The 13,360-nt window shown below is 36.7% G+C and overlaps 1 protein-coding gene across 8 annotated transcripts in view; it reads right to left on the minus strand.

The window, feature by feature from the left end:
• ERC1 (ELKS/RAB6-interacting/CAST family member 1) overlaps positions 1-13,360 on the minus strand; it is a 289,471-nt gene that overhangs the window by 202,715 nt on the left and 73,396 nt on the right. For 5 of the 8 annotated variants that reach the window (XM_082042955.1, XM_082042958.1, XM_082042959.1 and 2 more), the window contains exons 4-7: positions 9,716-9,790; positions 8,687-8,842; positions 6,819-6,902; positions 3,986-4,153 (exon numbers count right to left, since the gene is read on the minus strand). In XM_082042955.1, the coding sequence (XP_081899081.1) occupies positions 3,986-4,153; positions 6,819-6,902; positions 8,687-8,842; positions 9,716-9,790 (483 nt within the window). The remainder of the gene's footprint in view (positions 1-3,985; positions 4,154-6,818; positions 6,903-8,686; positions 8,843-9,715; positions 9,791-13,360) is intronic. The other 3 variants (XM_082042960.1, XM_082042957.1, XM_082042956.1) reach the window with 1 other exon arrangement.

The following is a 13,360-nucleotide window of genomic DNA, read 5'->3' on the forward strand; positions in this document are numbered from 1 at the left end:
AGAGGTACACACACCTGGCTTTGCACAGAGCCTGTTGGGCTCTCACTGGGGTTATAAACCCACTGCAGGACACGTGTCCTGCTTCCATGGCCTCCTCAGGTCAGAAATCAGTTCAACTGTTCTTCCACGACCTCTCACACTTAGTATTAAATACATAAACATGGTGAACTCGGTTTGTGAGCTGAGCTTAATGTTTGCAGGTGTCAGCACAGGTCGCAATGTAGCTGGCGTTAACAAGTCTTGTACAGGCAATCACCTCCCACTCGCACACTCCTCACTAAATCTGAGCCACTTCCTCACTGGCTCTTACCTAAGAGAGTCTAATCTAGTTTCAAAATGCCAGTATAAGCCCTAAAAAAGACAGACCTTTAGAGAATTTTATGTTCTACTGAGACATTCGGAGCAAATAAAATATTTCCAAAGGATTGGATTCATTTTTCTACTGAATATTAATCTGAATTTACCATATGGAACAGACCAATCACAGAACCATGCCAGCTTGGGCAGTATACAAAAATAAAGGCGAATGTTCTCACTGAGTAATTTAACCTCCCATTGATGCCACATACCTCCTGGCACTGAGGCTAAAAGGCTCATTTGGCAAAACACAAACTTTATATGGATATAGTCTTAATTAAAAAAAAAAAAAAAAAAAAAAAAAAAAAAAAAAAAAAATTTGTTCTGTTTACAAAGAGATTGTACATTTTTAGAGCTGTTTTTAAAGGTTCTTTCACAAATTGAAAAGTTAACCACAATATCCTCTCCACCCAATAGCCCTCAAGATAAACACCCCACAAACAGCTCACTGTTCTTCGTAGTTCTAGTGTGGCAGGTGGCTAATCCATTTTTGAGATTTTATAAAAACATCCTTTCTCCACCTACCTGCAGTTTTCTGTAACAGAAGACTAAAAGACAGAGGCTTATGAAGTTACGTTCCTTCCTCTCAAAATGTTTATTCGAATATGACTTTAAAATATCAATCCCTTACGAAGATATCTGCCAATATATGACAGAAAATGCACCTCTCTCCTTCCTCGTAACTCTCTTGAGGTGCATGGAGGGAAGCTACTTATGCTTTAACATTGACTTGTACTGTTAACAGCGAGGCCAGGCTGGATCTCATATTCCTATCCTATTCCTAGTGAAAACTCTTGTATGGAAACATACCTTTTCCTTAAAAAAAAAAACAAATGCATCACAGGATGCAATGACAAACATCCCATTGCTCTATTTTATCAATGTGTTCCAGTGTTACAGTTGAGAGGATCACTTGTGAAGACAGATGAAAGGTAACGGTGTATGCTGATTTCATTGTTGAGCTGTCTGTCAACATCATCAACAAGGATGAAAAAGATTTGACTATCTTTCAAAAGGTATAAATATCTTATTGGAATTACATAAAAATTCTCAGGGACATAAACAGATCGTTCTACATTTTACTTACTCTGATACAATGGATGAGCCTGATAATCAACAGTGCTTCCTATATGTTAAATCCAGACACAATTGCTGCATCTTACTGTGGAGAACATGCTAGACTCTACTGAATCCATTAAATCTATCATAAAACCATCATTCTAAAACAGTATCATTAATGTTATAACTCCACAGCAACTCCTCACTGAAAGACAGAAAATAATCCTGCACTGTTACCGCAGTTACATTTTGCTTATAGTATCTGGAAGCAAACTAAGTGAATAATCTAAAAGCAGCAATTACAAAATTTCTCTCTTTTACTAGTAAAAAAAGGGTGGGTAGAGAGAGACAGAGAGTTTACATGTGTTGGGGGAGGAATTCAATTTGGTTTTGTATTGTGGCACTACATAAGAATCTCAAATGGAAGAACCCAGTGAAGAACAAATATTCTCAATGATTACTTAGTAATATTACAAGTTAGAGAATGGAATAATTTTCTGTATTAAAAAACTACTTTTTCTTCAGGTAAAATAAATCAAAATGTTTTGAATGACAATCAACAATATCTATCCATGGTGTATAAAAAGTCTTTTTCTTTTAAAATATCTTGTCTAAATTACATACATTTTATTTGAATAAACATGTTTACTTACCGTAACAGGTGAAATTATGACCATCTACTGAAGTCTCTTAAATTGTTAATTAAGTACATTATTTCAAAACCTTCATCTCATGGGCAGAAAAGTACTAATTTTTATTATTTAAAAGTAAGAATAGAAATGTATTTCTAGCTGTGTGGGTTTGTCACAATGTTGCACAGTGATTTAATATTATATTGGTTTCAATCACTGTAATGGATCAAACCCTGAAATTTACATTTTAAAATGTTTATTTACCTCGTATCTATTTCCAATGACATTTTGAAATGTAAATATTTTTTGAAATAAATATGTATGAATCTAGGGTACATTCCTGACTAGTAAAAAAGAATGAACACATTTACCCAGAAGTTTATGATTGTAACTAGCACACTTTGACAGTTATACTAATACAAATGAAAATTGTCTCAAGTGAATAATCCAAACAAATCAATGTAAAATAAAACTAAAAATTGAAGTTTCTAGCTTGTAGAATTAAGTCACAACTAAAATTGGTCACTTAAACTATTTTCTTTCTGTCCAATAGGAAACTAGGAAGGCAAGTTTTTAACTGCATTTATTAAAAAACAAAACAAAACAAAAACAAACAAAACCCAAACACGACCTTTCTCTTTTTGTTCCAGAGAAACTTAACACCTCTACACCTGCTATCTCTTCCCTCTTCAATCACCTCAAATTATTCACTCATCTGAAATTATCTGTTAATAAAATCAAGTTTAACACAGAGCTATAAATCTCAATTTGTACTTAGAGTTTAAAATTTCCACCTTTATTTCGGACCTGCAGATAAACTTGAGAGCCCTGTCTGAATTTCCTTCCATTTCCATGTCAGTTAAATCTAATAACTAAAGATATTTTCTCTTACTGCAAGACTTCTGTCACTCAGAGTTTTTCACTGTCATGTCTACAACTCTGCTCTTCTGATTCTGCAATATCAAGTTCTACACAAATCTGAGAATAATCAGAAAAGCCATCTTAGAACATCAAAAATATTTACTATTTAACTTGATTTCTGAATGTGGACAAGGCCATGTGCACCCACAGATTCACTGGACGTGGCTACATGAGCATAAAAAATTCAAATAAATTCTCTCACACACTTGTAATGTGGAATCCTTCTACCATTGTTATCCACAAATTTTCTGCATTCCTATTTAATATCTCCTTTGGAGCTATTTTTTGATGCATGACCGCCATCTTTTGGACTTCCACTAACACTACACTTTTCCAAGCCAGGGGACTGAAATGCTGTCTTCACACATTTCATCCTTGTTCTTGAAGAATGTCCAGAAGGAGTAAATTTACGCTACACTTATTATCCATTTGATGCTCAGATATACAGTTGTGTCTTACAGAAAATGGGAATTTATTAAGCATTTGTTATCTACACACAGTTTTGAGAATATTTTTCCTTAATCTTGGAATATGCATAATAAAACATGAAAGCCTGTATTTCAGGTGTAGGCACAGGTTTACATGCAAGAGTTCCCATACATGCTGACATTTGCAGTGAAGCCTCAGCAAGCTGTACACTACTGAATTTTCTGCCATTCTCTGCTCTCTTTTAGCTACAAGGTCACTGGAAATATATCCCCCCAGCTCAGGCATTGCAACTTCTAATTTAGCTGCACCTAGGAAAAATAATATTAGTGACTGCATGTTAGTGGAACATGTTGCGCAAGTGCATATCCATCCACAGGAACATGTGTGCGCTTATACACAGATATTCGTCTTTATGATCAGTCCCCTGTCCTAGAGAATCAAACACACAATCAAAGATACAACGTGCCCAGAACAGGTAGGATCGAATAGTTATGGAATTGTATAATCTAAGCAGTAGGAAAATAAATAATGTTTTTTTTATCTCTTTCTCTACGGAAAGCCAGTAAGTACAGAATTGCCCATTTCACCTCTGTCTGCAGGATGGCAGCTCTTTGCTCTTTAGCTGTAAGAGACTCTTTCAGAACTTCAATATGCTGCTTGCTGTCGGAGAACTGATTTGTGAGGGTCTCCAGCTTTGTCTGCAAGGCCAGCAACTCGGTGTCTTTGCGTGACAGCTCCTGTTTCACCTGACCAATCTGAAAAAGAAAGAAAAGATGGGCAAAGGAAAAACATAATTTATACCTTCCTTACAAGAATAACTATAAATTCATATAACTACCAACAAACGGTATGATATTCTTAACTTATCCCACGGAACTGTGAAGCCTTCAGTTATCTTGAACGGAAGGTCAGTAAAAACTTGTGTCATGAGCAAAAGATACAAAGAAAAAGAGAGAGGGAGCAATAGCATCAATTTTTCAAGAGATGTTCTTTTTAACAGAGTCAGTCTGTTTGTAGCCGTCTTTCAAAGGACAGACCCAAACCAGTTACTTAGCAGGGATAAGTTTTTAATGAAGATGAAGCAGAAATGTAATGAGAAAGTATTCTCATCCTGTAGTATCAGAAAAGATAAGATACCTACAGGTGTCTCTCAGAAGCAAGACATTTACTTTGAAATGTCAAACCAAGGCGTTTCTGTCCATCTCTCCACCTGTCAACCCAGACTCATGCTTACAGAGTACGTAAAGACACCTTTACTTGTCCCACTATTTACAAACCCAGCATTTCATTCTTCTAAGAAATGCATTTTAATTTATGGAAGCTTCTTAAAGCAGATGCAAATATACATCAAAACAACATGAAAACTGTTTGTGGAATTGCAGGTTGCTGAGAGCAATTTCCTAGGTTTAATTTAGAGAATTAAATCAGTACGGAAATGCCAATTTATTTTCACAAATGTAGATTGGATTATAATTTTAAAAGATAAAATTAAGAAATGTTAAAAGTAAAGCATTGAAACTAGGTGAAATCACATTCTAAGTGCAATCATCACCCAGGACAATTTTGATGTAAATCTGAAGAAAAATAATAATTCTAATTAAAGATGACAGGGAATTCTAAAAGTAGACTTACATCCAAGTTTATAACCAACTTTCTAGTTTGTCTCCGATACATCTCACAGAATAAAATAGAAATATTTTACTTTTATATTATATACCAGAGGTGGACATATCTCTAAAAACTAAACAGGTTTTTATAACTTGCACAATTTTGCTTGTGACATTTAAAAAAAAAATCTCAATCCCAGAAGTATGTTGCCCAGTGCTTCAAAACAGAAATTCAAGGACATCACAAACTAAAAAAAAATTGTCCAGGTCATCCTCCATTTTTGGGAATGTGTTGAAAAAAAATCAAACTGATTTAAGCTGTAAGGTGGGGGGTTTAAAATTTTTATTTTTATTTATAATAAATGCATGTACTAGTAGAAATAACTGAGAGGAAAAGCTTGGGTAAATGTAGTTTTATCATGACAACACTGTTTCAGTAATGGGCAATTAAAGAAAGGAAGCTCTTTACTGAAGAGCATTAAAATTGCATCAACAGATGTCATCAAGGACTCCTGTGTTCTACTGTGAAACTGTATATATGAGGAGATAAGGAAGAAGGGGACTGGAGGAAGGAGGACACGTATTTCAAAAAACCTCATTCATACAAATTTTTTAAAATGCAGTAATGGGAAGGAGGACAAGAAGAATGTAATTTATAGAACTGTTCAACAGTTTATTGTTCATTTAATTAAAACATACTAGTTTTGGTTTTTTTTTTTCATATTTTTACTAAAAGCAACTATGTCCACATAATGATTTCACCACCTATTTAAATTAGATACAGAAGTACTGATGTTAGCAGTACTATATGTGCTGGGGGCTACTGGCCAATACAACCAGTTGCACAACGTTGCTCGGCACAGCAGAATAGCTGAGAAGATATGAACTATTTTCTGCTAGTTGTGTTTGCTGGAGTATCCAAAAAAACCAAGCAAGCCTCCTTAAAAATTTCAGATGATAAACTTTTTCAACTAGTAGGTAGGTTGAATGACGGTAAAACTTTCTCAAATCAATTTGTTCTTTCTTCGAAAAGATAAATTCTTTTTGGGGTCATATCACAAGAGATGTTTACCCTAAGCACTTGTGTTCTGGTGAAATGCCATCATCTAACACAACCACATTTCATTACATTAAAATTCCCCAGTTGCACCCCAAGATTGTTCTCTCTAGAATCCCACTTTCAAAGCTGTAAGCCCACACTGCCAATGTGTTAAGACTCTTTAGGAAGAATCCAGTGCAAACCATTCCAAGTAGCAAGAGAATTTTAAACAGCATTACGTGCTCATGTCTCTCGTCTCGGTGAGACACTATGATTCCTCAGCAAATGCACTAATTTCACAGCAAAGCAATAACCTACATCATGCTGCTAAAATTAAACAATCAGTTTTAAAAAGCGTTCAGCATCCAGCTTTTGTTATTTTTTGTGAAACAATGTTAAGAGGGTTCGGCAAGTGTTTTCAAATTATTTTTGTTCTACTTGTTTCAAATCTCTTTCAAAGTCTGGTCCCAAAATGGGTGCTGAATACTTCTGAAAATCTGCTTAAATAGAGAAGAATAAGCTATTGCTAAAACACCTCATACCATTAAAAAACCCGTAACAAAACAAATACAGATGTTTAGTTGAAGAGTGATGTTATGGACACCAAAACCATGAGAACAAAAAGGCAGCTACAAGGCTGAGCAGGCTGTTAGTTCTACTGTTATATTGAGTCATGAAGAAGGTAAGAGAAGAAAAGCTACCCCGAAAGCCAGAGAGCTCGCAAGCCCCAGTGAATGGCCACTGCACACAAAAAATAAATCTTACTGCAGAGACCTCGGCCTGGAGACCAGCCACTCTTTTTTTCAGGTCCTCCCCTTGAGCCTCTTTGGCACTTAGCTCTTCCTTCAGTTGCTCTACCTGTCACGACATTGTTATGCTTTTAAATATTTATCATTTGTCAGCTCCTAGTTGGCCTGTTTCAATCCAAGTAACTAAAAGTGACAAAAGAACTGAACAGAAGGATCAACACTGGTCACTCATTTTCTCTTCCATTCTACATTAAGTCTTCTCAAAAGTTTAATGTCTCTGTAATTTCATATAGGCTGCCAGACAAGAGTTTGATTATGAAACAAAGATGTACAGTCATGGTTATGTTTATACATGTCAAATATGGGGCACCTCACCCAACAGTTTTGCAACTGGAATTCATGAAGAAATTAGGACAGGAAAAGGGATGTTTATCAGTTTAAGAGAAATAAAGTTAATTGTCAAGATACAGCCACAGATGATTATACGATACGATAGTGGAAAAAAAAATGTACAGTTACAAAACAAGGTAGGACAGCAAGATATAAAGATTGGAGCTGGCTATGAGTCATGAGTGAAGAATTATCAAAAAAAAAAAGCAAATTTTCTGCAGGAAAATAAATGAGCAGACACAATAGGTGGGAAAGATCCAGAAGGTGAGAATCTGAATAGATCTACACGACCACAGAGGGAGAGGACAAGGGGAAATGGAAGAGTTGCTAACAAAAGAAGAAGGAAAGAAGAAAAGAAGAAGGAAAGGAGAAAAAAAAAGAAGAAAGGATGGAAGGAAGAGGTGCTAAAACCTTCTATCTATTCCTAATTTGAAGGGGGTATATCCTTCAATTCCTAGAAGCAACTCAGCGGGATACAGGGCAAAAGTGTAAAATAACAGATGTGGTTATCTTGAGGTAAATCAGTGAGCTGGCATGAGGGAAGTGAAATAAACACATAGTTTTACATGTTTCTACTTCAGGGCAAGTAATACTTCCCCAAGAAACATTCTCCAGCATTCTTTTTTCAACAAATAATTTCAAGCGGGACAAATGCAATAGGTTACAATTGTTCAGGACCTAGTAGAGTAATTTTCAACCTCTGTTCCAGTGATTTGTACACTGCTCGCAGGGAGTATGCAAAAGCTAACTAAGAAAAGCAGGACTGCTCACACTATTCTTAAATTTACTGTACAAGGTGGCCTGAATTTTCATGAGAAGATGTTAGGGCCTACTGAGGGACTGAGAAACTTTTCCTTGGGAGAAACAAAGAATGAATTGTCTTTCGGCTATAAACAATTCAGTAGTCAGTGTCCATCTTTACACCTGAGGATGAACACATCTCATTGTTCTATTTGTCCTGTATTCCCAATGGCATTAATTCATGTTGTTACCGCCACTGTTGTAGAATCTACTCTCAGTCTGACTCCACTACTGGAAGGAGAGTGTAATCGAAAGCCATTATAGTGACAGTTCATGATCTTTACATAATCAAAAGGCCTACAAGTTATAGTACAACAGCTGCAAAAAGAAACAATATTTTTTTCAATAGATGACATTTGAAAAGACTCTCGACCAAATAAAACTGACAACTATAATGGACTAGCAACAGTCTAAAGATAAACACAAAATCCTTCTGAAATAAAAGAAATGTGTGAAAGCAAAGCAGAATTCGGGCCATTTACCTTACTGAACCTGTGTTATAATCTTGTCAAATTTGAATTTAAAATTCTCTGAAATGTTTTAAAATTATTTTAGTGGCTTCATGGCAGAATACAAATAAATTCTGTTTCTGAGCACCTGAATGGGAACCAAAACTGTAACTTCTTACTGAAACACGAAAGCTTCTCTCATCTGTTTGCTAAGCTCAGTTCACCTTAGTACTGTCATTTGTATTCTCAATACCTTATTTTTCATGAATTTGGAATGACTACGGTACACCTCCATTTGCTTCATTTCCTCTTCACGTTCCTCTGTGCTCAGAGCTCCATTTGACTTCAACATCTGAATCTCTTCTTCCAAATCCCGGAGACCACGCTCCATAGAAGAAATTTTTGAATCCTGAAAACCATTAGAAGAAACAGATATTTAGATCATCTGTTAAAATACCATTGGAGTAAAAAAAAAATAAATCAATAAAGCAGACTTTTGCAACAAGAAATTAGAAAGGTGGTACGGTGAAATGCTATGTTGTAATTCACAACAGTATTTTGTTTCAGCACTCACACCATTTCCCAGAAATACTGGTGTTTCTCTTTTGATAGTAAAGATGGCTTATTGTTTACCAGATGATCAATTAGATTTCATTACTATGGACCACAAAGATGACTAATAAAAGGAAGATGGTAAATGAAAGACTCCAGAGTAGAAAGATGGGAAATGACTATAGAAAACATTGAGATGAAGTGGAAATAGTTGGAAGGGAAAAAAGGAAGGAAAATAAAAGAAAAAGGCACAGGTAAAGGAGGAAGAAGAAAGGGAAGATACAAAAATGGAACACAACATTTGGCAAAGACAGTTTCCAATTTTTAAACTGTATTTGTCCAAACCCTGGCTGATGTACTTTATCGACCACACAATATGAAATACAACTGCATAAAGTTGTGTAAACCACACACTCCACTTGTGGCTCCTGAGCTCTTGGCAAATTGCCATTGTTCCATTAGCTACTTGAGTTAATGGTTTAAGAATTCAATCACAATTTCATCCAGAAAAGTTAGCTTTATAATCATACACAGACATCTTTCTACCTATATGACCCATTCTTTAAGAGGGTTTTGAGTCTGCAAATTGCTAATTTTGGTATAAAATAAATATACTTATTTTAAACTAGAAAACTGACAGAACTGTACGGTATTTGGCAGAGCTGCCTTTCATATGAAAACCCATTTTCCAAAGAACAAATGATACTGACGCCTACATGCAATCATTTACCTTCATCTCAATAACAGTTTGCAGAGCCTTTGTCTTGGCTGTGTCAGGAGCATTTTCAAATCGACGATGGATCTCCTGTACCAGCAGAAAAGAAAGTAAGAGTTGGCTTAATTGCATTTTGTCTCACTTACCAAATACAAACAAAATTACTAGAAGCTTCTCTTCCTAATACAGAACATAATTCAATGCTACTTTCTGATGTTACCAGTTCATATATTTCGTTTTATTATTTCTCATCTCAAAGGAAGGACAGGTGAAAGTTCATTCAACAGAGTCACACCCTCAGTTAAAAAGGCACAACAGAAACTGCATCTTGACTACCTACATACTAAAAATAAACTGTTGAAATGACAGCTTAGTCTACTAAAACTCCCCATCATCTGCTTGCTAAACTAATCTAAACTATTGCTAGCTTCTCATGGAAGATACACACATAACTTATTTGACTAGATGCTTACTGCAAACAATAATGCTGTGGTTTCTGTTTTAACAAGCTATAAGGTGCAGCTGGGTAGATAACTCTCTTTTCCCAAATTTTTTGCCCCATATTAGCAACATTTAATTATGCATGATGAAAGCCTTTCTCCACAAGGCCTCAAACACGGCTGAAAGTACATGAGTGGACAGCACTTTGCTCGAGGAGCTCAGAGTGCAGAGACAGGAGGACACAAAAGTCCAGGTGATATTTCTGTTGATGTGAATTCAAAAAACTAGCACGCTTCAGACTGCTCACTGAGGAATCACAGAATGGTTGGGGTTGGAAGGGACCTATGGGGATCATCCAGTCCAACCCACCTGCTAAAGCAGGTTCACCCAGAGCAGATCACACAGGAATGTGTCCAGGCGGGTTTTGAATGTCTCCAGAGAAGGAGACTCCACAACCTCTCTGGGCAGCCTGTTCAGTGCTCTGGCACCCTCAAAGTAAACAAGTTTCTCCTCATATTCAGATGGAACCTCCTGTGCTTCAGTCTGCGCCCGTTACCCCTCATCCTATCACTGGGCACCACTGAGAAGAATCTAGTCTCATCCTCTTTACATCCACTCTTGAGATATTTATAAACATTGATAAGATCGCTTCTCAGCCTTCTCCAGGCTGAACAGACCCAGCTCTTTCAGTCTCTGCTCATAAGAAAGGTGCTCTAGGCCCCTCATCATCTTGGTAGCTCTCCACTGGACCGATAGAAAGCTGAAACAACTTGTTCAACCGTACAAAGTAGTTATCGGTTTCAAACCAACAAGCGAGAAATACAGGAGAAACAATACAGTATCTATTCCACTTTTTCATTATTTGTCTTAAAATAGTATTGTCCTTACACCACATGCTAACGCTAAATGTAGGAATGTGAATACTGTTAGAAAGTTAATATTATGGGACATAAAAATATCTTGGTGCCCATAGAGTATGAATTGTGATATAAGTTAACCTAACAACAAATTATATATGTGCACACACACACACAGGCACAGTTTAGCCACCCGCTCCCTTCAAACTCCTAAAAGACAAATCCAAAAAGCTATCCAGAAACTGGTATTTTCAATAGACATGGTGAAAATATAAGATTTTGTATCGTAGTCATACTTGGTCCATATGACTAATTATTTCATGAGAAAAGTAGAGTTATATAGTGCTTTTCAAAATACTGAGAACACTACTTATCTTGTAAGATTGTTAAGTGTTCTTACACAGCTGTGAAGTGAGTAGAAATGTGTAGTGATGACAAGGGCCACAAGCAGGATTTTGCATAAATTTGGCACAAGGCCATTTGCATTATGTTGATGCCTGTGAGTGGTAATGACAAGAAAATTTAGTAGATTGTTTCTCTGTCTGTAAAGGCTATACTTGTGTATTTCCTGAGAAGGTACTTTTACAAGTATGTTTGCCATGTATGGTGTTATTTTCTGAAAAAAAACTAAAAAACAAAAAACAAAACAAAACCAAAACCAAACAAAAAAACCCATCCAACAACAACAAAAAGGCAAACAAACAAAAACAAACAAAAACCCCAAACAAACAAACAAAACACAAAAAACCCACCACCAAACACAAAACAAACAATCCCTCTTGGGAAAAAAAAAAGGTAATTGTTTCTCCCCTACTCAACAGAGAACTTGAGAGTCTCTGGTCATGCACCACTGACACCAAATAGACCAGAGTGGAGGAATATCATTAATATTCTTCTACTTATCTGTACCTGCATTCACAAAAGGGATTTACTCAAATCTAAGTAGTCTAGCCAGACTTTTCATGGGGCTCAAGATGTTCTCTATCTGCCTCTAAGGTACATGTCCAAAGGAAGGGTAGTATGCATTCTTCTCTGCTATTCTTCTCAAATGATGTCTGAAGCACAGCATAATTGGTAATTTCTCATCACCAGCCTTCCGTACTGCTGGTCTCTAGAACTCTTCCACTTTTCCATCTGCTTACAGGATTAGGAGCATGCTTATTTTTTGTTGACAGTTAAACAGATATGGCTTCTACCTATTCAACAGGTTTTAAATCAGGTGAGGCAGCCAGTTTATCTTGAACATACTGATGTTAAACCTAAGGAGGGGAATGTACTACACTGAGATGCTCTTTCCAGGATGCTGATCATAAGGCCATCTAAAGACTTCAGGCATTATCTCTGGCATCATCTCTGTAGCAGAGCTGTAAGCTTTTTCAAAGCAGACAGCAGGCAGCCCAGCCCACTGAACCTTCTTCCAATGTTTGCTGTGTCCATCCTCAGAAGAAGGAAAAAGAAGCTGTCGGCACACAGGATACCCTTGGTACAAGCTGGACCAGCATCCTCATGTCGCTTTTATTACCTACTCCATCCTCAGCATTTTTCCTGAGACACATCAATGAAACTACTTTTCTGGTCCATCTCTGCTACTTACTACTCAAGTTGCCACCTTCTTCAGAGGTAATCAAACAATCACAGAATGTTAGGGATTGAAAGGGACCTCAAAAGATCATCTACTCCAATCCCCCTGCCGGAGCAGGAACACCTAGATGAGGCTACACAGGAATGTGTTTCAGGTGGGTTTTGAATGTCTCCAGAGAAGGAGACTCCACAAACCAATACTTTAGAGATTCATTCAGTTATGCTGCTATACATGTTAGAAAAGCAGCTCATCATGAGGTTGAATTTGCTTTAATTTTACCACATACTCTGCCCATAAGAAAATCAGAGCTTATCTTACTACCCTCAATCAAGGATCAGAGATAACAATCATAGTGCTACATACTGCCTTAATAAGAATAAGCTATGATAAGCTTCTAAGACTCAAGACCAGTCTGAGCATTTACAAATATGACAGGGAGGAGATCCAACACCCTCCACCTGTCTCTCAGTGCTCTTACCAGTACCTGTCATGAAAAACAAGACTGTTCTTCAGTGTCCTTGATTTTCCTCCACAGGGAACAATCTCAGCTGCCTTATTTAAGGTAGCTGTGGTATATTTTTCCCTGTTTCCATTTCAGCCACCTTGAATGTGTTGATTCAAGAACTGCATCATAATTACAAGATATTGTGGCTGCCAGTCCTTCTCATGAGCTCTGGACAAAGCAAGTTTCTGTCTTGTCACCAGTGCAACATCGTTGCAGACACCTTTTCAATATCTTAGGATGCTTTTGTACAATTTAAGTGATAGGAGCAGCTTGCT

This window comes from Streptopelia decaocto (assembly GCF_964273445.1).
Source record: "Streptopelia decaocto genome assembly, chromosome: 1".
Taxonomy (NCBI): Eukaryota; Metazoa; Chordata; class Aves; order Columbiformes; family Columbidae; genus Streptopelia; species Streptopelia decaocto.